The following is a 26,102-nucleotide window of genomic DNA, read 5'->3' as shown; positions in this document are numbered from 1 at the left end:
TGGCACTGGCAGCTCCTGCCCTCAGCAGCAGCATTGCCAGCTCAGCCTCGGTAGGGAGAATCCTGTGGTTGCCACATGCTCTCCCCTGCTGCCCTGGCCCCCTCACTCACGGCCTGTAAGCAGGTGCTACCGTGGTAGGTAAAGAAACTCTCTGACATCCATAGAGCACAGAATTGTGTCTCCTCTGCAGTGGCTACCCCTTGGGAGCATTCACATGAGGCACAAATATCTTCAGCCTGTGCCTACTCAGAAGGGTACAGACACATACCCCCTTCTAAGATGTTCCAATGTTCCAATCTTCTTTTTTTTTTCAAGGCCCTGACTATCCAGTCAAACGATCAGCAACTGCCCATAAGTCTATGTAGATCGGTACTCTGGCCATTTCTCACTCCAGACATAGTGGACAATCATATCTTGCTTGAGTATCAGCCCCCTGGGAGGATTTTCCTTCACCACTATGTTCACAGTCACTCTTGGGTGGAGCTGTCTTCTTTCATGTAGTACCAGCATATCAAATAGACCCATCTGTAATCCAGGCTTGAGTTTTTTCCCTCAGTCACCTGGCCAGAAGCAACCCCATGGAGGCCATAGGTGTGGAATGAGGGAGGAAACAAAGCAACCTGCTCATGCCATTAATTGTAGCCAATGGATTTGCCTGAGTCCAGTCTCTTGTACACCATTTCCACTTAATGACAGATTCCTGCTGTGCATGCCCAACTTTATGGTAGGTAGGTCCAACAACAACACCCATGCCATGATGGCAACTCAAGGTGCATAGTTCACCTGATGTCCCCTGGTTAGGCATTCAGCCTCTGCTAAGGCCCAGGAGCAAGCCAGAACCTGCTTTTCAAAAGGAGAATAGTTATCTGCAGAAGAGGACATAGATTTGCTTCTAAATCCTAAAGGTCTGCACTGTAGTTCTCCACGGCGTTTGCCAGAGGCTCCACACAGCACCCCTATTTGACATTTCAAGTATCATTGAATGTGTTGGATCATAAGACCCAAGTGGTAGGGCAGTTTGTACTGCAGCCTGAATGTTCTGCAGAGCCTTCTCTTGTTCTGCTCTCAAACCACCAGCCCGTAGATGGGTTGACTTGTACACTCAAATGTAGTATACGTTGCCTCCAAAATCCCAAATGACCTACCAAGCACTGTCCCTCTTTTTTCCTGTAGGTAACACAAGATGCAGCAACTTATTTTTCACCCTGGGTGGGATATTTCAATGTGCTTGGGCCACTGGACCCCCAGAAATTTCACTGCTGGTACCAGTTCTGTATCAGGCTGTGTTCAGTTAGGAGATATAAGCCATAGAGTAATGTGAACAGACAAGAATTAAAATAAGAAGCATTAACTATAACAGAGTACTGGCGTAAGGGAGGATTGACCAGTAAAGTAAAAAGTAAAGAGAACTCTAAGCAGTATAGGAATGGTAGGGAGCAGAAGCAGCCATTAACCTATAGTTGAATATACCCTCAGCTTCATTATTACAGCTATAATTAAACTCTACTGTGATGGCCTGTTTCTTTGTCCTTGAAAGCAGGGACCACATGTCTCGTTCTCTTTGTGTCTCCAGTGCCAGGAGCGCCCCCAAGGGCTCTGAATAAATATGGGCGAATGAATGAATGCGACCACTATTGGCATTCCAGCAGCCCACAGAGAATTCTCCTGCCACATTTGCCAGACCCAAAGAAAGGTATCTCCCGCACACACCAGGATGCTTCTTTCCAATTGCGAGCTGCTAATCATCCTCCCAAGGGAGCCGCCAGTGGAGGGTGTGAGTAGACTTTGTCAACGTCTCCTTAAGAGAAGGCAATCTCCAGCCCAACTTCCCAGACTGTCCCCTTCAGGTTCTGAGGTCCCAGCCGAGAGCTAAACAATAAACCCAGAAGAGTCTCTCTCTGCCCCTGATTGGAATGTGAATGCGTGCACAAGGCTGAGCCTGGGTTTCGGCACCCGCACAGGTGCTGGTGTGATTCCCATTAAAGGCTCCTCTCCGGACCTAGAAAAAGCTACAGCCCGGGCGGGGCGGGGCGGGGCCGGGCAGCCTTCCCCGGGCGGAGGTGCAGCCCGTCCTAAAAGGTGGGCCCAAGCCGGGACCCCCAGCAGGGGCCGAGCTATGGGGGACGAGCGGAGGCTGCGCACCGCGCGGCAGCTGGCCGGCTACCTGGAATACTGCACCCGCACGCCCGGCACCGCCAGGCGGCGGCCGTCCACGCCTGAGGCCGCCGCGCTGCGCTCCGTAGCCGCCCTGGTAAAGCGGCGTTACTGCCTCTTCTGGTCCCGCTACCGTGGATGTCAGGCAACCCGCCTCCAGCTGGTGGCGCTCTCGGCACAGCTGATACCTCTGGGGCTCCGGTGTTCAGTCATCATGAAATTTCAAGCTGGCTCCTGCTAAGACGGTTGAAAGGTGGTAGAAAAGGAAACATGAGAGGAATGGGGAGTGTTCGGTCCACGTCCACATTTATTAAGCAGAAGGTTTAGAATTTAATCTTTCTCAGCTTTGCTTCCACAACGCTAGGGAATCACAGTAACTGTTGCATTTAAAGTGTGGAATGTTATTTTAGGCTGTTCCTGAAATCTCCTATAAGGAATGTTAAACGAGGTAGAGAAAGGCTGTGTTCATTTGTCAGACATGTCTGAATGGTCCTTCCCAAGTGGCATTGTCTCCCTCACTCCAGCCTTGAGACAATCCGAGAGGACATTTCATGACTAATCTCAAATAATTTGGGAAAATTAGAAAAATGCCGGGCCCAATCCAGAGGTCTGGGGGTGGGGGGTTGGGAATTAGTTTCAGAAGTTATTGATTCTGGAGTTATCAAACTCAACCGGTGGTTCTCAACTGGGAGTAATTTTGCCCCTGGGGGGGACATTTGGCAATGTCTGGAGATATTCTGGGGTGTTACAACTAGGGTGGTGCTCCTGACATTGATGGTGGAAATCAGGGATGCTGCTGATATTTTACCATGCATAGTGGCTTTGGACCACACCTACCAGCTTGGTGCCCTTATCAGCTGCGTGGTCCTGGGCATGTTACTAATGTTTAGTCAATGGAGATCATTATAGTGCGTGTGCATAAGGTTGTGAGCAAGAAGGGAATGAATACTTATGAGGTGTTGAGACCAGTGCCTGGCCTCGAGGAACTGCCCTGTAAATATCTGTTGATTGACTCTAAGATCTTTTTTAAGGTGTAACACCCTTTTCTGTCACTATCTCCAATATTATGTAATAGAATTTGAGGCCCCAAATGCCGACCCCGGTTGAGAGCCAGAGGGTTCAGCACTGTGATGTTCACTTTGCATGGCTATCAAGCAGCATGTGCCTTTAAGGGACTTTACAAGGGTGAAACACAGAAGTCTTCAATTAAGCTAAGCTTCACCAGAAATGCAATTCACTGCACTCTGGTCTGGGCATTATGTTGGCTGAGATTTCCCATTAAGGTTTCACAGTTCCCACTGGGTGGCATGTCACTTCCGTCACTTGTGTTTCTTCTACTTTCCCTGCTTCTCTTGGATATAAACCAATGCCGTTGTTTTGCTTTGGGGTGGGGGGATGGTGAAAGGGAGATAGTGCTGGAGAAGTTTCTAGAAGGAGTGTGGAGACAGTGAAATCTAACAGTCCCATTTAGCTCTGAGGACACAGAAGCTTGGGGCAATGAGGGACTGGTCAGCCTGAAATGGGACAAACAGCCCCCTTTTCCCCCAGGCCAGTTAAACTCTGGACCACACAGAAATGGTAGGCTGGTGGTGACCAGTCATCGGTCCTGATCTCGTGTCAGCGAGAAGAAAAGTGGCCCTGTGGTCCCCCTGAGGACACTATAGACAGCGGGAAGAAAATACAACATCTTCCCGTCCCCCATCACATTCTGAATGGGAGGTGCTGCCACGTTCCACCCTCCCCACCCCACAAAGCCAGGTTCCACCTGAATCCTGAGAAGTGTTTGGCACCAGACCCTTCCTTCCATGTCCTCTGATCTCATAGCCTCCCCTGCTGGTGGGAGGTGACGGCACTCGTCACACAGGGAGCATGCTGTCTGTCCTCTCTGCACCTCCTGTCCTGGCACAGCTGTGATACTAACAATGCCTCTCTCGTCTCCAGTGTTCCCATGTGGAGGACGAATTATATGATCCATTCCACACCCAGCGTCTCCTGAATCCTCAGTTGGGAGGTGTGTTTGTGCATCTCCAAGTGTGGACATTGGGGGCATCAAGCTGCCAATGGCCCCTATACTTTCCCTGCCCAGCAAAGGCCCCCCGGGGCAGCCAAAGTTGGGTGCACATGGCTGTCACTCCAGTGGCAGTCACGCCAGGGCTGGCATCACAGCAAGGAATGGGTGGCAGGCAGGGCTAGGCATTATCTGTTGCTCAGGATATGGTGGCCAAAATCCCACATGAGGTAGAGAAAGCTGTGGGCTCTGCCTCCAGGCAGCCATGGGGGGGAATCCTGATAGGTTTTTGCACTGTTTGGAGAAAGATGACGGACAGGCTGATGTTTGCAGATTTCATGACTCAGCACCACAGCAGAGTTGCTGGGTGGCAGCCTGTATTAATGTCACAGCACCGTTAGTACGACTAGACCAGTAGTGTGAATGCATTGCAGGTACCGTGGCTGCACCGGGCTCTAAAGTTCTGTGAGCTTGGTGGGACTCTAGCAGGTCCCTCCATGGGGAGCAGCAGAAACCACTTCTTGTAGCAGTCTTCCGTCTAGCAAAGTGGATGTTTGGGGTGGTCTCTGTCTAAATGGGGCATCCAACTGCATGGGTATGAACCAAGTGCCTACTGACATCGTTTGCTTTCACGGGACTGATGGAGCTCTATGGTGAGCAGCTTTAAGCACCGTTGACTTCAGATTCACCCCCGACATGTCTGAGGGTGAGCAATGTTCAGAGGGACAAACTGCAAACGGGACAGACAGAACTGAAGAGAGGTTTCAAACAAAAGTCTTCTGGAGGGACAAGGAAATCGGACAAGTTTCCCTAAATTCAGCACCAAGGCCTAAGGATTTGAACCAAATGATTATTTTTCCCTGTTAGATATAATGCAACACCATCCTCAATTGTAAGTAATTAATAGGTATTTTTGTTGAAGCCGATGAAAGGGGAAGAAAGGCTCCTGTTAGTTTCTTTATATCCCACTGCTCAGAGGGGCGTTGGGAAGGGCTAGCCTTGCAGAACGTGTTCTGAAATTCTCTCCACATATTATACCGTCTTGCACCAGATGCTTCACTCAACAACTGCGTGTGGCAATAGTTTTAACTCTACTTCACCCTTTCCAGGGTTGGCTTATTACTTAGGAGATACTATCATTTCTTCAACCCAGTTTGTATCCTTGCTTAAAAACCAACCATATGTAGTTGCAGAGTTGACTTCTGCTATCTCAAAAAGGGGTCTGACTTTTCCTAATACAGACCCTTGTCCCCACTCTGTCCCCTGCAGCCTGAGCACCGGCACCTCATCAGGACCCCAGACTAGCCTCGGCAGCCTCAGCCTCTCCTTTCCTCTCAGCTGGGAAGATGGGACAGCCTGTCATGGCAGAGCTGAGGGAACAGAGTAGAAAGCTGTGACTCAGGTCTGCCACAGAGACACTAGGAGAATGAGATGAGGTTTTGTGACATAAAAGGTGGTAAACTGAGCCCAAGGAAGGCCATGGCCCTCCCTGAGTCCACTTGTGGAGATGCTTGGGTGGACTGGAGACCTTTCCCAGGACACCTTGGGGGGTGTGGGCAGAGCAGGGGCATACTAGGGGAGGAGCCCAGGTCACCATGTCATCTGGGAGAGAGTCACCCCTTCCAGGAAACTTGAGCAGGATATGCGGGCTCCACAGACTCTGTGACTGAGAGCCTCTCGCAGTCCCACTGACTTCTCCTGAGATGGTAGGATTGGAACCCGGGTCCCGTAGTTAATAGCTGTGGGGACGCCCTTGAGTCCTGGGCCCAGCCAGCCCACAGTGACCACAGGCAAGGAGAGAGGGCACCAGGGAGGAGAAACAGCCCTGGCACCTTAGTTGTGGGTGTCCCTGAAGCAGAAGGAGACTTGAAATCAGAGCATGGGCCTCATCTGGGATGATCCCACTTTCAGCCCTGATTGGTTCTCTCTCCTCTCTCTCTCTCTTTCTCCCTCTCCCTCCCCCCCCCACCCCCTTAAGAGAGAGACAGGGGAAGGAAGGAGAAAAAGAGAGAAAACAATATCAATGTGAGAGAGGAACATTGATCAATGGCCTTTCATACCCATACCACCTAGAAACTGATCCCGCAACCCAGGCTGTGCCCTGACCAGGAATCAAACCAGCAACTTTTGGTTTGCAGGACAATGCCCAACTAAATGAGCCACACTGGCCAGGGCCTTGACCAGCTCTTGTGCACAGAAAGGGACATGGCCTGGCCCTGCCATGAGCCCCTGGGTTTGCTCTGGAGCCAGGTGGGCCTAGCAGGACCAATCTCCAGGCTTCAAATTGCCCTCTCCTCCGGCCCCAACTGTTTCAGAGCAAAGTGAGGGACCATTTTCTAGACCTACTAACCTCCCCTCCCTCAGCCCAACTGATCAGCCCTGGTTGCTAGGTACCTGTTTACCATAGAGATAGAACACTCCGCAGGGTTCTGGGCAGTTATTTGTGCCCACAGGGCACTGGCAGATGGTGGCAGAGCTGCAAGCCCAGCCAGCCATGGAGGACCTGGTGCCTGCCACTGCCACAGCCACCGCGTCCACCTTCCAGCTGATCCTGGAGCACCTGTGTGCGGTTCTGCTGCTGATTTCTGCAGGCTTGAGACAAGTCCAGCCTCTCCATGGGTTCCCCTGGGTGATCCTGGTGAGCACTCTGGTGGGCGCTCTGGTGGTGGTGTCCTTGATAATAAAGAGAAGACACACTTCAAGAAGTGTGAAGGTGCCGAGTGAAAGGTGTCCTGCCTGCGATGAATTTTCTGCAGCATGTAGCAAGAATATTGGACCAATGAGAGAAGCTGACGACACCCTCAAGTCACCTGGGGTGGAGCCCAGACCTCTCTGGTTACAGACCTTGGCCTTGAAGGCCCTGAATAAACACCTGAGTAGGATGCTGTCACTTCAGGACCTGGATGATGCAGTAAAAATGGTGCGTGAGAGCCAGCCTCCTAAACCTTCCCATGTGACCACTGAGAAGCTCACCTCAAAAGCCTCAGGGACTGATGGAGAACAACTTCAGGAGAACATACCACACAGTTTGAATAAAAACTCTCATTATCCCGGAAGTCCAGATCTGCACCAAGATGAAATTATGGGCTGGAAGCCGAGCATCCAAGAGAAGGAGGAGGAAGAAAGAAGGCTGGAGCTGTCAATGGCATAAATGGAGCGGGTCCTACAAAGTAGAGCCAGCCAGTCCCTGTCCACAGTGGGAAACCTGCTCCAGACCAGTCCCGGGCCTGAGGTCCTCAGAGGTCACCTGGCTCACGTCAAGTCACAGGTCGGGAGACAGAGGGAAGCAGGAAATGGGGCTCAGTCCACCCATGGCTCAAAAGATGACCTCAAAGGTGTCCCTCGTGATGCTGACCTCAACGTGTCCCTTCAACGTGCTTACGAGGAAAATCAGGAAACAGCCAGACAATTGTGGAAGCAAAGGAAAATAAGTGAAGAGCTTGCAGCAGAAATAACGGGTCTGCAAACTGGGAAAACATCTCTGCAGTGTGAAAATTCAACCCTAAAAGATGAGATTCAGCAGCTGAAGCTGAAGCTGAAGCTTCAAACTGTGCCCGATACATGTGAAGACCGTCTAACACAGCTCCAGAAACAAGTGTCTGAGGCGGAAACGCGCTGCTTAGAAACGGAGAAGAAATGTCTCAATGACTGGCGAAGCATGAACTCCACCTATCAGATTCTGAACACCTACAAGAAGATGACCCAAGACATGAACCAGGAACTACGAAGAGGCACTTCCTACTATGAAAGGGAGATTCGATACCATCAGGAAAGAGCTGAGGAAGCCCGGATGGCAGCCAAGTGCATGGAGAGAGAGTTCCAGGAGCTACAGAGAGAAAATGATCGCAACAGGCAGATGCTGGCCAAGGCCAAGTCCATGTTCCAGCCTTTCCCAGGTGGCCCCTTTGTTGCTGCCACTCTACCCACAGTTCACAGAAGCCCAGAAGTGCCAGGCCATCCCCTGGGTCATCAGGTCCCAGAAAGGAGCCAGTCACGCAGTAAGAGCTCAGGACGCAGGGTCACCTTCCAGCTTTGACTCAGCTTCCACCACTGCTGGGCCCTGAGCCCCCACAACCAGGACACAACACCTGCCTGTGTTTCTGTTCCAGTAATTCTGATCGATCTCTCATTAGTTAAGCTACTCGTACTAAATCAATGCCACCATTACTCTTAGTAGTACACAGCTTTAGAAATTTACAGTAATAGTCCTTATATATAGATTCATTAATGTTATTCTCATGAGTAAAAAATCCCCCGTGAGAACCTTTATAATTCTCTGCATATTATAAATATTGTACTTTGATTTAAATGACCGCTGTTACCTAACTGTCATCTGACTCTGACATGGATGTTTAAACAAAGACCATGATTACATGCTATGGTTATTATCACAAATCTATGGAAGTAACTTAATATGCACCAGAAAAAATTTTGGTCAGTTTTAAAAACAATGCAAAAATAACTTGAACAGCACAACACCCCATTCAAGCTACATGATATTTTTATTAGTTTAGTACTAAATTTGTAGTTTAGTCCTAAAATAGAATAGTTTAGCCCTAAACTTATACAGTAGAAACCTTCAGATTTCTTTCCTGCTTTAGAGTTTTTCTAATTCTTTATTTAAGATACTCTTTGTTGTCCTGCATTTATGAATTCTGTGCAGTCAAAGTGAAAAGGTTTCTCCTGATGGCATCACACCCACACACACTTGCTCTTGTTCTTCCACACGTACACACACACACACACACACTCTCACACTCACAAAATGAAGACACAAGGTCCTTCATTGTTTTGAATCTGAAGAATATGTATAGTGTTGCAAAGTTGAATAAGTATTTTCAATAAATAAGTCATAGGAAGACAATGCGGTGCGCCTGTCGTTTGTGCCCGGAGAGAAGATCCCTGAATCACATGCACACAGGAGCAGAGCTGCCCCGTGTGTCTGACAAGATCCGATTAGAAGCAGCTCACGACTGAGGCTGGAGAAAACGTGAGAGGGCTAAGGAAGGGACCGGGGTGGGGTCCAGGTGCCAAAGGAGGGAAGCTGTGCCCACCCCTGCTGTCACCTGAGCCCAGTGGGGCTGTCTTGGGAACAGGGAACCCTGTCCCCACCCTCTGTCCCCCTGTCCTCCAGTTATTGCTGAGCAAAAAAAAGGCAGCTACCCAGAGGCCTGGAGAGTGCAGGCTGGGGTCAGCCTCGGGCATAAGCAGGCCTGAAAAGGGCCTCCGAGCACCTGGAGAATGACCACCAGACTCAGTTTGGCCCAAAGTGTGTGCGGGCTTCATTGCCTCGTTCACCCCCATGTATTCAGTAACTGTCCCCGGAGCTTCCCCACTGACCTCTGGACTCTTCCAGGTGATCAGGACACAGGGGTGGAAAGATCAGCCCCATGAGCCCTGGGGACCCCAGCACTTACCTGGAGGAATTTGAGAGAGGATATTTTCTGGGGACACTGAGCGTTCCACGCAAGGGGATGCTGGGCACCTCCTGGCTGGGCAGGACGGGGGCACGAGTGTGTGTGGCTCCCCTGGGCCCCGACCATACCAGCCAGAGGAGGCCCACAGGAGTGCAGGTGCCAAATCTAGAAACCAGAAGCTCAGAGGTGAGTGACCCAGACACAGAAAACTAGGACGCGGGGGTTGGGGTCAGAAGGCCACAAAAGGTCACAGGTCATGGGGTTTCAGGAGTTCATGGCGCTAAGTTCCAATTTCACCCTGAGCTTTCTGGGCCAAGCAGGAAGGGAAACCAGACCAGGAATGGAACATTCCTCCTGGAAACAGAGACAAGCCCAGGGCTGGGCTGTCATAGAGCTTCCCCAGGTTGTCCACCCAGGGACCCTGAGCAATGTCATGGGCGTATCTTCCTGTGAGTCTTCCTAATGTCCTGTCTGAAAGCCACCAGGGCATCCAGAGCCCGCTGGGGACAGTCCACCAAGGGGGGCTTTGGCCCCATTACCCCCACACTCAGGTCCCACCTCACTGGGCTCAGGTCCCCTCTGTCTCACATCCTGGTGTCTTGTGTCAGGGACAGGACCTGGGTCCCCTGCACTGTGTAGCCCGACCAGGAACACAAAGCCAACAGGCAGCAAGCCCAGGGTGCAATTCAGCTGCTCCTTTGGGGGGAGGGTTGTAGATACCCCAGTACTGCTCCTGCCTCTCTGCCCACCTGGGGGACTGATGGGTCCACAGAGAAGCTGCCATGTGATCGAGGACAGATTTCCCCTGGGAGGGTGAATCACCGCCTCCCCAGCATCCCCTTCTTGGCTGATAGGCATCAGAAAGCATCATAATATTGGGGCACGTCCATGCTGCAATCACAGGTTTAAAGTTCTCTTCTGCAGAGCCTCCTGGCCTGGGTCCCAGCCGGAGCTGCATCACAGTGCCACTCCTGGGCAGTGCCCCAGTGAACACCCCAACCCCCCGCCCCTCTGCTTGGCTGTCCAGTTACTGTCCGCGGCTGTGCGAGCTTGGTGAGTCACCCAGGAAGGACCCTCTGCCCAGCCGCTGGTCTGGGGGACCACGGCCTTCCCTCCTGACCCCGTGGCAATGACATTCTCTTCACACACACACGCTCACACACACAATCACATACATGCATACATATACACACACACCCCGACAGCAGCATGGAAATCAGAGGACGGTCTCATGCCAGGGCAGGAGATTTGTGCCCAATCCAGCAGCTGGTTATTAAGAACAGGAACCGAGGAGATAATTTTGACAAATGCTCTGCCTGGAAGACACTTGGCCCTGTGTTCCGGGCCACGCAGAGTTTATCAAAGGATGTTTGGAAAGGGGGCCTGTTATTTACTGTCCCTAAGCTGTCCCAACGAGGATGCCAGGAGGAGACTGCTAGGGATGGAGGGGGTTGGGTTTGTTTTGTAAGGACAGTGAAATGGGATAAAATGTATCCAATCCTAGGGGCACTGTGTGTTCAGTCCATGGAGCACAATCATGGCACCACACAAGGGCTGAGACATTGCCTGTGGGCTGGGTAATAGACCTTCACTCACCAGGTCAGCACCAGGCCACTGCTCCTGGAAGCAAGCCCCCTTAGTAAATCTAATGGGGCAGGATCCCAGTCTCAGCTGGTAGAGCCTTCAGCCACCTAAGCCACATTCTTGCCTTCCGAGGACACAGGCAAATAACCCTGAGACATGTCATCTTAACCCTCCACATTTGCCCTGGAAGGAAGGACAGCACTGTCAGGCTTGCCGGGGTCACTCATTCATGCTGTGGGGGCTCTCTCCCTGCCCCTCCACTTAGGCCATCAACTATTGTCCATCGCTGTCCTCTGTCCCTCCTCCTCATCTCTACCAGCCATAGCTTAGTCCACGTGGACCATTGCAGTAGCCTCTTAGCTGGCAGCCATACCCCTTGTTACCAGGGTAACCTTCCAAAAGTACAAAAGCAGTATGATCCCTATAGCTCCAGCTCCCAGAAGACACACCCTCCATCTCTACAGTTGGGGACCATAAAGGGAACTGTCAATCTGAGAGAGAGAAGATGGGACAAGTCTATCAGGGGCTCCCTTTTCTTTCAGTCCAAACTCCAGGCCTCCAGGTATGTCCTGATGACTGGCCCCAGCTGCAGCGGCAGCCTAGACTCAGCCTGTCCGCACGCAGCTCCTCACTCTTCCCACACCGACCTGGGCAGATGCTCTGAATTCCCAGCTATGTCTCACCTCCGAGCCCCCTATCATTTTCCTTACAGCAGGAGACCCTGGCCCCTCATCATTACCCACGTAACACAGCCTACCGTCTCAGGTCAGGGTCTCCTGCATTCAGAATGCCTTTCTTGGGCCTCAGCAGATGTAAGTGCTCCTCTCATGTTGCCCCACAGGGTCTGTGACCCCCTCCAGGTCCTTACTAGGCTGCACTTTAGTGATTCCCTGAGTTGTCCAACTCGCTCATCAGACCGAGGCCCTCTTCTCCACTGTAGCCTTGGACTTGGCACAGCACCGTTCCCTGGTGCGAAGGTCAGGGAGCCTCGCTGAGGACAGTGCTGGGAGAATGCAGATGTGTTCACGTGTGTGTAACGAATGGTTGGGTGAGCAGACAGTACCAACAGAAGACATCAGAGAGTCTCCTGGGGGAAACTCAGACTGTGGGAGAGTCTCCAGCTATGACAGTTTGGTTTTACACTCTTGGATATTGAGCTGATGGCCTTCTACTCTGCAAAAAACTCAGATAGGAGGTGGGGGCAGGAGGAGGAGGGCAGACTGCGCTGGGAGGAAAGCTGAGGGGCAGAGAAGTGATATGTGGTCTCCACTCCCTCTGAGGATAGAGGATTTCCTGCTGGGTCAGGTGGTCCCGCCACACACCACTCACGCATGCTCACTCCTAGCCCAGTCTCATCACCTCTGGAAGCCCCATTTTCTTCACTTGGAAGGACAAGCACGGAACCTTGAACTGTTACCAGAAGGGGGTCTGAGCCAGGAGTGGGTCTGCCTCAGACCTGCAGGGAGTACGTGGATTATTGACTTTGTGTAGGAAAGATTTCCCTACACAAGCCCAGGTGTCTATGAGGCTGTGTTCATTAAAGCTGGGGACAGTGACACAAAGGGAGGGCTTAGCACAGAAGAAGCAATAAGAGAGCCTAGGCGGGGCTGCTTTGGCTCTCTAAGGATCAGAAGTCACAGTAAAAGAAGCTCACAGCAAAGTCAGAGAAAAGGGGGCTTTGGAGACATGTTCAGGAGGTTAGCCCGGGAGGAGCTGCCACTGCCCATTGCTGCCCTGGTTGCAGTCTCGTGGGGACCCATGGAGTTTAGAAGATGCACCTGTGGGGTAAGAAGTGGGGGAAAGAGAAAGGTGTGGGTGTGCTCCCAGGAGGGTGAGCTCACTGTGTGGATTCTTTGTCTTGAGGCTTTTTATCTTTCTTTGACCACAGGCCAGAATCCTGTTGGAGGTCTCAGGGAAGGGTCTTGACAGAATCATTAGATTTTCAGGTGTGTCCTTCAATATGTTGATTCATCAAAATGTATGTAGGAAGAGATCAAGGTTACTTTTTGTTCTGTTTTATTTTTAAATAATATTCTTGAAGGGGGACTGGGACCAAGGCTGGTCTGTCCCAGGACCGTCGGAATGTGTAAACCATTTGCTCCTAAGTGTCCTTGGTTAGGGAAGGTAAAACCTTGTGACTCCTTAGCTGGTTGTAAATTGCTCCGATGGTTTGGCCATAATTATTTTGTCTTAGTTTCCCTTATTCCCCTATCAAGGAATTTCTCCAGCTCTTCACTATCTTGCCTTAGAACATAGTAAGCTTTCATTCCACAGCATTTCTGTTCTTCCTATCATTATTATTCTCACTTTCAGCAGCCAGAGGCTGCACTTCATTATTTAACACATGATGTCATTACTTACACCTTCGTTATGGAACCAACAGCAAGGAAAACAGAGGTTACTGGGTGTGCCCAGACACGACCGACCCCTCGGAGCTGCTGCAGCAACAGGAACATCAAGACCACCCTGAGGGAGGGCCCTGCAGACCCCCAGCAGTGAGAGCAGAGGCACCTCCCTCCCCAGTGACTGTTGCTTGGGTGCAGGCCAGTCCCCTTGATCTCTTCATGGCAGCACCTGGGGGGATGGTGTGGTTGCTGCTGCCCCTGTGATATGAGGACCGGAGTCTCCATCCCTGTCATTAGGGGTGACAAAGGGAGCTGCCAATCTGAGGGTGGACTCTGGACAAGTCTCTCAGTGGTCACACCCTCAGTGAGCTCTGAGAACAAGAAACAGGGCAGTAGAAAGGCCAAGAAAGGCAATCCGTTTCCCTTCACCGCAGGGGTCATTGTGTAGCCAATCAAAAGGCAGCTCCTGGCTGGACATGTGATTCTTGCCATCACTTTTCAAATTCTAATCTATTTCATGGATATTTTCTCTTCAAATACCTTGAGAAATTTCATTGTAACAAATTGAAAAAAATTAAACTATTCTGGACAGGGAGAAATAACACTATGCACTCTTCAGGTAATGAAAACAAAATCATTGCCCATATTTTCCTTTTTCAGTGCTGTTTTGCTTTATTGTTTTTTTGTTGTCTGTGGTCTGGAAAACTGTCTGTACTTAAAACTTGAGGCAACTTCTCTGTCTATTTGGAAATACAAACATGTATTCAAAACAATTCAACTATAATTTTCTAATGATTTTCTTCTGGTTTGTTTGATTTGCCCATCAAAGTCAAAGGAGATTATAGTTTGTTTTTTTTAAGTATATTTTATTGATTATGTTGTTACAGTAGTTCTAATTTTTTTTCCCCTTTGCTTCCCTCTGCCCAGTACCCCCCTTCCCTCCAGCAATTTCACCGCATTTAGTTCATGTCCATGGGTCATGCATGTAAGTTCTTTGGCTTCACCCTTCCTTTCCTATATTATTCTTAACATCCCCCTGTCTATTTTGTACCAACTAATTATGCTTCTTAATCCCTGCATTATTTCCCCATTTCTCCCCCTTCCCCCTCCCAGCTGATAACCCTCCAAGTGATCCCCATACCTATGACTCTGTTCCTAGTCTGTTTTGCTTAGTTGGATTTTATTCTTATTTTTTAGATTCGGTGGTTGGTAGTTGTGAGTTTGTTGTCATTTTAGTGTTCATAGTTTTGATCTTCTTTTTCTTAAATAAGTCCCTTTAACATTTCATATAATAATGGCTAAAGGATGAACTCCTTTAGTTCTACCTTGTCTGGGAAGCACTTTGTCTGCCCTTCCATTCTAAATAATAGCTTTGCTGGATAGAGTAATCTTGGTTGTAGGTCCTTGCTTTTCATCACATTGAATACTGTTTGCCAGTCCCTTCTTGCCTGCAAAGTTTCTTTTTAGAAATCACTGACAGCCTTATAGGCACCCCTTTGTAAGTAACTCTCTGCTTTTCTCTTGCTGCTTTTAAGATTCTTTATCTTTCACCTATGGCATTTTAATTATGATGTGTCTTGCTGTGGTCCTCTTTGGGTCAAGCTTGTTTGGGACTTTCTGTGCTTCCTGGACTTGTATGTCTATTTCCTTCACCAAATTTGGGAAGTTTTCACATAAGTTTTCGGTTTCTTGCTCTTCCTCTTCTCCTTCTGGCATGCCTATAATTCGGATATTGGCACATTTAAATTTGTCCAAGAGGTTCCTAAGCCTCTCCTCATTTTCTTCAATTCTTCTTTCTTCATTCTGGTTGACTGTTCTTTTCTTCCTTATGTTCCAAAACATTGATTTGAACCCAGGTTTCCTTCCCTTCACCATTGGTTTTGTGTGGATTTTCTTTTGTTTCACTTAGCATAACTTTCACTTCTTCCCTTATGCGTTTGCCATGTTCAAGCATATCTGTCAAGCCTGTGAGCATCTTTATCACCACTGTTTTGAATTCTTCATCTGTTAGGTTGGCTATCTCCTCATCACTTAGTTCTCCCACTGGAACCTTGATCTGTTTCCTCCTTTGGGCCATACTTCTCTGTCTCCTCATCTTGACATGCTCCTGTGTTTGTTTGCCTCTGTGTCTTAGGTAAACTGTCACTCTTGTTACATTTTAAGGGGCAGAGCCTTAGGTATTTGTCTGTACAGGGCGACCCATTTCACCATATAGTGGTGCTGTATGTTGGGGAGGGGTCTTAGAGGGAACAATGCTGGTTGATCAGCACTTGCCCCTTTACCAGGCACTTCTCCCACTTCTGTATAGGACTGGCACCTCTCTAGCCATTGCCTTGGCTGTCGTCCCCAGAGTGGGTGGGTCTGCGGATGTTCTATGACCATGGGGGCCCTTTAAACAAGCGGACTCTGCTGAGAGACCAGCTGTTTCTTCCTCTGCCCAAGCACCCCCTAGTTTGCACAGTCAGAAGCAATGAGGCTTGATTTTTCCCCGGCACTGGGACTGTGAGCTTCGAGGTCTGGTCACAAGCTGGGAACACTCCCCAGGTGTCCCTCCCAACTTTTTAAAACATGTAACTGCACTTTCCGCTGACCTGCCACTGCTGCTGCTGCCGCTGCTGCTGCCAGCACCACACCGCATCCTCTCCACCCCAGCTCTGCCCCTCCTACCTGTCTGGATGAGTATTTCTTCTTTATATCTTTGTTTGTTGGACTTCCATGCAGCTAGATTTTCTGGAACTTCTGGTTGTCTCTAGTTTTGAGTTAGTTGTATTCCTTCTTAGTTGTGGAGGGAGACGCAGAGTATCTGTCTAGGCCTCCATCTTGGCCGGAAGTCCCGGAGATTATAGTTTTAATTAAAGGGCCATGTCATCCTTGCGTTGAAGTTTAACTTTGGTCATATTAACTAAGTAACTATACACACTGATTAGTGTTTTCTGGTTTTTTTTATTATTATTATATCATAAATGGTAACTTTTTTAAAAGAAAGCCTTATTTGAATGAGTTCCCACTGATAATATATTAGTTCTAATTAAATGAAAACAAAGAAGTTCATGTCAGATGATGTCATGTGAGGGGAGCAATAACAAAATTAGTTATTTAATGAACACATATCTTAATTCTACATGGTGCTATTTACTTTGCATTTGTTTCTTTCTTTTAAATTTATTCCTCACAGGGTAGTGAGGAAAATTTATTATCCCATGGGTAGTATGTATAATTGTTAAGGATTTATATAAGAGATGTAAGGCCTAAAATGTTTAAGAAACTTGCCAAAAATCACAGCTGAAAAAAAAGGGAAGTGTATTGAATGCCTGTGTAATGTGCTGGTCATTGTGTTAGACATTCAAATTTCTTCCTGCCTCCCTCCATTCATCCCTTCCTGCTCTCCCTTCCTTTTCTTCTTCCCTTCCTTCCCTCCTTTCCTGCTTTGCTTCCTTGGAATAAATATTTACTGAGTGACTGCTCTGTGCCAAGCATGTTTTCAGACACTGGATGCTAGAGTGATTAACACAGAGAAAAGTCCTTGCTCTCAAGATTTATTCTTTTCCAGAATAAGTTTAATTGTCATGGTACTTATTCTTTTACAGAATAAAATTCACTTAATTAAATGGATGTGAACAAAGCAGAGTCACAAGGGCTAAGAGTCAAGCTATGTAAGAGTCATGGGGTGGCTACTCAGTGCTAATGAGCCAGGGTTAGGCTTCTAAAGCAGTGGCAGCTGAGTGGCAGGAAGGAGCCACTGTAGGCTGTGGGAACCCTGAGAAAATAGGTGCCTACTAAGAAGGGCTCACAGCAGCTAACTGGCAGCTCATCCTCAATTGTAAGTAATTAATGGGTATTTTTTTTGAAGTCTCATCTCTGCTCTCCTCCGCATCTGGACCCAAGCTCCACGAGGACTGGGACTCTGTCTTCATCACAATCTCCCTCACCTAGCGCCATGCCTGGTACCTCCTAGGTTGTGATATGCTGGATGGGCCATGTGTGTGGGTAAGAGGTGACCTCTTTCACCCTCCTTTTTGGCCAAGTGTGTGGGCTCTAGGGCAGCTGTGAATTCAAAGGACCAAATTTTCATGGGGTGGGCATAAAGTGTGTGTCTGGGGATGACAGCATGCTGGGGAGAAGCAGTAGTGACCTCCCAGACAGTCAAGTGGCCCTGTGTGCGCCGAGGTAGGAGTGGCCCACTGGGAACTGTCAGCTCTCTATGCAACCACATTTGTCCAGACCAGCTGCAGGTGACAGCCAGGATGGAGAGGACTAGAAACAGGCGAGTGTGGAGTTCAAAAACAATGTGGTTTCTCTAGTCAGGCATCAAGATGTTGATAACAATGTAATATGTTAACTGTATTAACTTAGTGTGTAATATGTTAATCATGTAATATGAAGTGTGTTATTACTAAGTATTGCCCTGGCTGGTTTAGCTCAGTGGATTGAGCGTCGGCCTGCGAGCTAAGTGTCGCTGGTTCGATCTTCCAGTCAGGGCACATCAGAGAAGGAAAACTCTGATTCCAAAAAACCTCCGCTGCCTTGCGGCATACCTCTTCAGGGGAAAGGCTAAGGGAGTAAACCCCGACAGAAAATCCGGAGCCGGAGTCCCTAAGGCGGTTTGACGTTGTAGTCAACACCGGCAACTCCTGCGGCGCACCTGAAGCCAAGCTGTATTGACTCCGTCTTTCCCTTGGACCCTTCAGCTGCGAAGAGAGGGGGGGTCTGCTGCATGGGCAACAGCAGACCCTCCATATTACCCTGCCCAGGCTCTGTAGCTTCAGCATCATCACAAGATGTCGATTCAACACGGGAGGAGACAGATACCATGTCACTCCCGAGTCGGACTGCACAGCCATTCTCGGCGGTGCAGATAGACTCTTAAGAAGCTACACCATCGTCTCTCGAGACGGACAGCTGCCGACGACGATTACTAAGTAATATGTGCTAATAGGTGCTATGTTATCTGTAATATATAATGTATATAAATGCAATGTAATCTATTGATCATGTAATATGGAGGCTGTTTATTGTGTAACATGTAATGTGCATCTCAGAGACATGTAATGTGTGTTAGAATAATGTGTGATGTGATATTAATGCAATATGTAATGTTAGTGTCACATGTAATGTGTTAGTAATGAGATGTGACATGTATTAATGTACTTGTAAAGTGTAATAATATAATGAGTAACATGCACTGTTGTGAGATCGGAGGTGTTATTAGTGCAATGTGTTGTGGCAGCTGGATACAGTTAGAATTAGAAATAGAGTGACTATGAGGACATGCCCAGATGATCTGACCTGACCCAGGTCTTTTCTCAGGCTGAGTGAAGACATTCACAGGCACAAGGTCTCAGGGAAAGACTGGACTTTCCATAGCCAAAGGGGAAGTCCACAAGAACTAAAATGGGAGTCAACCACACACACACACATGCATGGACACATATCACTGGTCACTGGTGTAATCAAATGTAATCATTAAGCATAAAATACCATCTATTTGTGATCCTTATGGATATGACTGATTATTAAGCTGAAAGGTTGAAAGGTGACTTCTTTGATGTGTGTTCCATAAGACCAACTTTTTGGCCTCCATTAGAAAATATTCAAATCCTCACTTCTTGATGGTAGAGGGGGTGTCAACCCACTGACTTGTAGAGTCTCAAGTTGTAGGCCGAGTCCTAAGGTACTTCTAGTCCAACCCCCTAATGAGTATGAACACCCTCTCCAGTAACAATGACTGAAAGATTACACAAGGTAACCATTTTTAACATAATTCCTGTTGTTAGATTTTTCAGCTGTTTTAGACTTAAATAGGCATGCTGATTTCAAAACTGTAGTTAGTGTTCTATCACAACACGTTTTTTCTGTAAAGCTTATCTTAATGTGACCACTCTAGGCTGGATGGAGGGAAGCACTAGTGCTCTTCTATTGGCTGAGAGCAATCCTCCCTTGAGTGGGGAGGGATGGGGAATGACCTTGGAGACCAGCAACAGGTTCATACTTGTCTAGGGTATTCAGTTACACATGAGACAGTGTGGTGAGAGGTTGTGTGCCACTCTATGTAGTGAATCATAGTCCGAAGTGTAGTCCAAGTTCTTGTCTGTATACAAGGAGTTAGCAGAATTTATATTTTTATTTACATACGTACTTATTTCCTTTCCTTCAGATCATGTCTGCCTCTGCTTTTTCTCATTGTAAGTTCCTAAACAACCCTGATTCGTTTTGTTATATCTGTAGCAGTTTCACCATTCCCAGTCAAAGGACAAACATCAGCGCATTTGTCAGGCAAGCCTATTTTGCATATTTTAAAGTAAAACTTGGTGATCAAGATGAGTCTTGGGCCCCTCACAAGGTGTGCAAGCAGTGTGTCAAGAGTTTACAGATGTGGACGAAGGGAACACGTGATAAACTGCCATTTGGCATACCAGAGATCATTCAAATGGCTGTTACTTTTGTATAGTGAAAACGTCAGGATATAACAAGAAAAGTAAATGTAAAATAGAGTATCCTAGTCTGCCATCAGCTATATGCCCAGTGCCTCATTCTGCTGAAATCCCACTGCCAGTTTTCATTGAACTACCCTCTTTTGAAAAACAGGAGTATGGTGAAGAACTAAGTGACAGCAATGATGAAGATTTTGAAATTGAAGATGACTCAGTTCGTAAGGGATTTGATCAGCATGAGTTGAATGATTTGGCATGAGATTTTGGACTATCCAAAAAGGCTTCAGAACTCCTAGCATCAAGACTGCATGAGAAAAACTTGCTTGAAAAAGGAGCGAAGGCACCCTACTTTCAATCAAGAGGAAGTGCATTTCTGCAGTACTTTTGAAGTGATGGTAACTTCGTGTATTGCCATAACATACATGGTTTAATGGAGGAATCAGGAATTCCAATCTATAATGCAATTGAATGGTGACTGTTCATCAATAGCTCAAAGTGGAGCTTGAAGTATACCCTCCTCCACAATGGCAATTTATTTGGTGCAGTCCCAATTGGCCATTCAGTTTGTTTTCGTGAAGAATATGAAGATATAGGCCATTCCGTTTGTTTTCATGAAGAATATGAAGATATAAAGAGAGTCATTGATCTGTTGCAATATCACAAGCACAATTGGATCATCTGCGTTGATCTTAAAATGGTCTGCTTCCTTCTTGGTCAGCAACATGGATACACCAAGGATCCCTGTTTTCTGTGTATGTGAGACAGCAGAGCTCATGAGAAACATTGGGTGGAGTCGAATTGGCCTCCAAGATCTGACCTCAAACCTGGTGATCCAAACATTCTACATGAGCCACCTGTTGACAGAAAGAACATTATATTTCCACCTCTGCACGTAAAACTGGGTCTCATGAAGAATTTGTTAAAGCTTTGCCAACTGAAGGAGACTCTTTCAAGTATCTCATTTTGGCATTTCCTAGCCTGTCGTTTGAAAAGATAAAATACCTTAATATGTATGTTTGTGGTAGAACTTTACTACTTGTACACAATTTGACTTACAGTAACAATATATAGCCTTTATATAAATAAAATAACTCTAAATAAACAGAATATTTAGGTAATTTTTTTAAATTTTCCTTTGTATGTACATTTTGTATGATTTTGGGGACAAAGGGAGGGTATCCTGTACCTTAAAAAGTTGATGTGATAGAGAAAACTTGGGTCATTTTTGGAATCAAATGCCAGAAGTTAGTCAAAAACATGTGTCAGATCTAACTCAACGAAGATTGTGTTGCCCGATGTTATTGATAGGTACATATTTATTGACATTTTATTTTTTATGTTTCTCTCTTTCCCCACCACTCTCCCTCTCTCTCTCCCCTCCCCTCTCCCTCTCCCTACCTTCTTAAAGAAGTCCCTTTAACATTTCTTACAATATTGGTTTGGTGATAATGAACTCCTTCAGCTTTTTCTTGTCTGAGCAGCTTTTTATTTCTCCTTCAATTTTAAATGATAGCTTTGCTGGGTAGAGTAATCTTGGTTGTAGGACCTTGGTTTTCATCACTTTGAATATTTTGTGCCAATCTCTTCTGGCCTGAAATATGTCTGTTGAAATCAGCTGACAATTTCTTGGGATCTCCCTTGTGGTAACTGCCTTTCTCTTGCTGCATAACTATTGGCCATGTGTATGTCCTCTTTGGAGAAATGTCTATTCAGGTCCTCTGCCCATTTTTTAAATAGGATTGTTTGGGGTTTTTGTTTTTTTGTTTTTTTTGTTTTTTTTTTTGGTGTTAAGTTTTACAAGACTCTTATATATTTTTTATATTAACCCTTCATCAGAGAGATGTATCATTGGTAAATTATCTTCTCCCATTCAGTATGTTGTCTTTTCATTTTGATAGTTTCCTTCTCTGTGAAACAACTTTTTGATTTGACATAGTCTCATTTGATTTTTCTTTTGTTTCCCCTACAATTCTTTATTTTAAACATTAATATAGAAGCTCATAAAAAGTTCCTTCTCTTCCCCCTTCCAAGGTGATGAAGAGGAAAAACTCTGTCTTCTTACACTCTGTGCCTGAATCCTGTGAATTAAGCTGACAAAAAAACAAAATTAACAGAGGAAAAGTATACAATTCTTAGTTGATGTTAATGTTTTTACAGGGTAATTTATACAAAAGACATGAAAACCCCAATGAAGCAGTTATATTTGGGACTTATATACCATTAAAAAAAAAGATTTTATTCATTTTTAGAGGGGGGTAAGAGAGGGAGAGAGGGAGAGAAACATCAATATGTGGTTGCCTCTCATGCGCCCACTTGGGAACCTGGTCTGCAACCCAGGCATGTGCCCTGACTAGGAATCAAACCAGCAACCCTTCAGTTCACATGCCAACACCCAGTCCACTGAGCCATACCAGCCAGGGCTTATGTCCCATTTTAACAAAGGGTGATAAATTGTGAAGTGACTAGACAAAGGAAAAGGGTTTGGGCTTCAAGGGGTGGTTAATTGTGGGAAGGTAACTAGGAAATATACGGGGGAAACTAATGGAAGCTAAGGTATTTTTAGTAAAATTTGTGCAGACTCATCTTGGTGTTGACTCCCTTCTCCAGTGATAAGTGTCTTCTCCTTCCTGATACTAAAAGACACCTTTTCACAGGAAATGTATGCCCTGCTTTTAGGCATCAAGAGGGAGGGCAGAGAGCTCTTTTGTATGCTCCATTTCTCAGTTGCCTTTAGCTCAACATAATCAATATGCCAACACGGCATATTTTAGGGTGACATGTTCTGATCCCTTTCAGTGCATCACAATGCACACCATCACTCTACAGCCAGTCAGAATTACTGTCCATCTGTCCTTTCTGAACCTGCAAAGACCCAACCAAGCTTGCTATACCTGAGAAGTGGTTCAGTGGAGAGGGGTGTCCACCAGGGCTGCCAACATCCAAGATCTGCTTCAGCCACTTCTTTGTGACTACAGTTGTTGCCGATGCTATTAGAACAGGCCTTGGACCAAAAGGAACAGAGAAAATTATTTAAGACGGAAAATTATTTAAGACGGAAAAGGTGATGTGACCATTTATACAAATGATGGTGCTATCATTCTGAAACAAATGGCAGTGCTACCTCCAGCAGCCAGTGGCACTGTCTAAGGCTCAAGATAAAGAAGCTTGTGGTGGCACTACATAGGCAGTCATCATCACTGGCTCCCTTAGATTCCTATATCAAGCCTTCTCAGAAAGGGACTCATCCAACCATCATTTCCAAATCATTCTAGAAGGATTTATATCCTTCTTGATCTTTGGAAAGAGTGACAGGGAAACTTTGTTAACTGAAATGTTCTCTTAGTATTCAAGTCTGATTTCTCCAATAAGTGTAAATTCAGTGAGGAAACTGACCCAGCTACAGTCACTAGTGTAGATCTTAGTGATATCAAAATTGTTAAGGACAGTTGATGATTGTGAGTTGGTAAAAGGGCTGATTCTCACCCAAAGGTGGCAGATTTTGGCATAACTTCTGGTTGGGCTTATTCAGTATTGCTTACCTGCTCCCATAACAGATATGGATAATCAACTAGTAGCTTCAGACTATGTCCAGATGGACCGAGTGATGCAAGAGGAGAGAGCCTATATACTAAATTTAATGAGGCAAATTTTAAAAACAGGATTTGGTGTTCTCATCGGGAAGTCTAATCTAAAGAGATGCTCTTAGTGATCTTGCATTATATTTCCTGAGCAAAATGAAGACTATGGTAGTTAAGGATAGTGAAAGAGAAGACATTGAAGCCATTTGTAAGACAGTTGAAACTGTCACAAACCAAAGTGTGCATACTGAATAAAACAAAGCAGAAAGATAAATTTATTGTAAGGCCGGAAACTCAAGGCTACCGAAACAATGAGTTTCAAGTTGCTCACAGACTAAGGCATTTTTATGAGGTAAATGTGGAAGTTATTTGACTTTGTCAGCTGATTGGTTGCCTAGTGGTCTTCTTCCCTATTTGGATCAGGGTAGCTGAGTCATGGGAACAAGGCAGTCGAGAGATGACATGAACAAACTTCATATTTCAGGGTTGGCTGGTATCCTCTGCTGATTTCTGAGAAGAGCTGTAAATTACTGTAAGAGTAGGTTAAGCTTCCTTTATGAACCTGTGTGAACCTTTTCTGTTTGTTTTGTCCCTGACATAAGTGATTCCATTTTAGTTTGGTTCTATAGAACCAAACCAGTTTTTCATACTAAATCTGCTGACATGCTGCGTCTGACTGATTTAGCTCTGAGGAGGTCAATTTAAATGGTTCTGGCAAACTGCTCAAAATAATCGGCTGTACAAGCCCTGGAAATACAGTTGTTCATGGTTCTAATAAATTAGTGATTGAAAAAGCTCCATTTATGGTATTTTATGTGTTTATTCACTGTTTAATAAAGCAGAGAGCTCTTATTCTAAGAGGTGGTGTTGCAGAAGTAGAGTTGACCCTCTGGTTAACTGAATATTTGTTACCGAAGGAACTCGCAGAAACTCGGCTCTTCTTGCTGACGCAGTAAAGAATTACAGATCAGCAAATCTATTAGTGTGCATGCAGGGTTTATTGGTGATCCATTCTCATGGAAGAGAACAGGCCTACCTAAGGTGGAGGTGAAAGGCATAGGCAAAGCGGGGTAAGGGTGAGAAAAGTCCAGGGTGGCAAGTGTGCCAGATGGGGTGGCCTGAGGCCGGGGGCCCAGAGAGAGTGAGTCCTTTGTCCTGAGGACTTACATAGTCATCAGGATGGTGTGAAGAAGTTACATATTGATTGACAGGTAAAGGTGGTGCCAACTTTGGGAGGGCAGCATGAATACCCAAAGGTGTTAATGGGCTTCTTCCTTTAGGGACTATGGATCCTTTCCTGTCTTTCAGGCCTTGGGATGAAAGCACTGTTTCAATGGCTCTCTTTCCCAGATAGTGAAGACTATACACAGAATTTCAAAGACTGCCCACTTTCCGTGTTAGCATGGTGTTTCCTGTGATGTTGGAAAACCTGGCAATATTATCAGACCTGGCTCAGGACTGCTGAGTTAGCCGGTGAGACACGTCTCCCTCCTCCCTGCCTTGGTTTGCTATCTATCCTACCTAACATACTCACCAACACCGAGTGCCATGGAATGCTCCTGCACTGGCACCTTTGCAGGTGTTGCGGAAGTCATTCCATCTACACCGGCTGAAACTGCTGGCCTGCATCCCATTTCTTCAGTAACAGTGCTAAGAAACCAGATGCCCAAAGAGAAGAAAAACACAGGCACTAATGTCCTGAAGGGTGTATTTCCAGCCTTTTGGAAGAACTGGTTGTCTAGCCCTTGTTAGTTTCAATCAGTGAATTGACTGTAGCAACTGAAACTGTCCGGAGCATCAGCAAATGATGTGGAAACACTCAGGAACCTGGATAATGCTGGCTGGCTTTCACCATCAGGGACACTGGCAGTGAGTCTGGCAGCAAAGTACCCCTTGGAGTTCCTTGCTGTCTGGAAGACTGTGTCCTCTATGAATTCCTCTATGAAATCTCATTTGGCATTTGCTTAAAATCGTATTGACATGATTTAGTGAAAATATTAAATATTTGGTTTAAAAAAAAATAGTGTCTCTCAGGCCATCCCGGTCATTATTGTGCTTGCATTTTGTGAAACATCTGGACTTGCTTTTCTGACTCATTCTAGGTGCCCTTTCTCTTAGACATTCAGCTCGGCCAGGCTGTTCTGACAGAATAAACGGATTTCTCCTTTCGTTGCTGTGTATTTTATGGTGTTTCTCTTTTTACAGGCTATTGGAAACAATGTACATGGAACTTTTTTGTACATAGCCTTCCACCCATGCATGATTGTGCCTGTAGAAAGGATTCCTAGAGACACCTGAAATTCTGAGCCACAGTTTGTGCGTGTTAAAATTTGGCTACTTTCAAATTATTACTCCAAATAGGTTCTGCCAATCCAGACTTCATCAGTGTAAGGAAATCCTTAGCTTTTCACACACTTGCCAGTGTTAATTCATCCCAAATGTTTGCCTTTATGGCTTTTGGATCTTGGATCTTCTTTAGGAATGTCACCCTTGCCCCAAGACTATAAGGAAGAGCAGTCCATGTCCTTGTTCACTGATCCATTCTGGAATCTTTTTAGTGTCGTGTGAAGTAGGACTCACTTCTT

The 26,102-nt window shown here is 46.6% G+C and overlaps 1 protein-coding gene across 1 annotated transcript; it reads left to right on the top strand.

The window, feature by feature from the left end:
- Nucleotides 1-2,116: 2,116 nt before the first annotated feature.
- On the top strand, nucleotides 2,117-25,325 carry BCL2L10 (BCL2 like 10). The gene is given in 15 exon segments (XM_090268350.1): nucleotides 2,117-2,294; nucleotides 6,616-6,800; nucleotides 7,650-8,058; nucleotides 22,915-22,976; nucleotides 22,979-23,070; nucleotides 23,072-23,143; nucleotides 23,145-23,206; nucleotides 23,209-23,325; nucleotides 23,328-23,379; nucleotides 23,381-23,629; nucleotides 23,631-23,737; nucleotides 24,146-24,204; nucleotides 24,207-24,418; nucleotides 25,044-25,222; nucleotides 25,225-25,325. Coding segments are annotated over 15 exon segments (2,136 nt in total).
- Nucleotides 25,326-26,102: the final 777 nt, after the last annotated feature.

Source organism: Furipterus horrens, unplaced genomic scaffold, assembly GCF_987537825.1.
Source record: "Furipterus horrens unplaced genomic scaffold, mFurHor1.1.pri manual_scaffold_3, whole genome shotgun sequence".
NCBI classification, from domain to species: domain Eukaryota; kingdom Metazoa; phylum Chordata; class Mammalia; order Chiroptera; family Furipteridae; genus Furipterus; species Furipterus horrens.
This window is presented reverse-complemented; position numbering and strand designations above follow the sequence as displayed.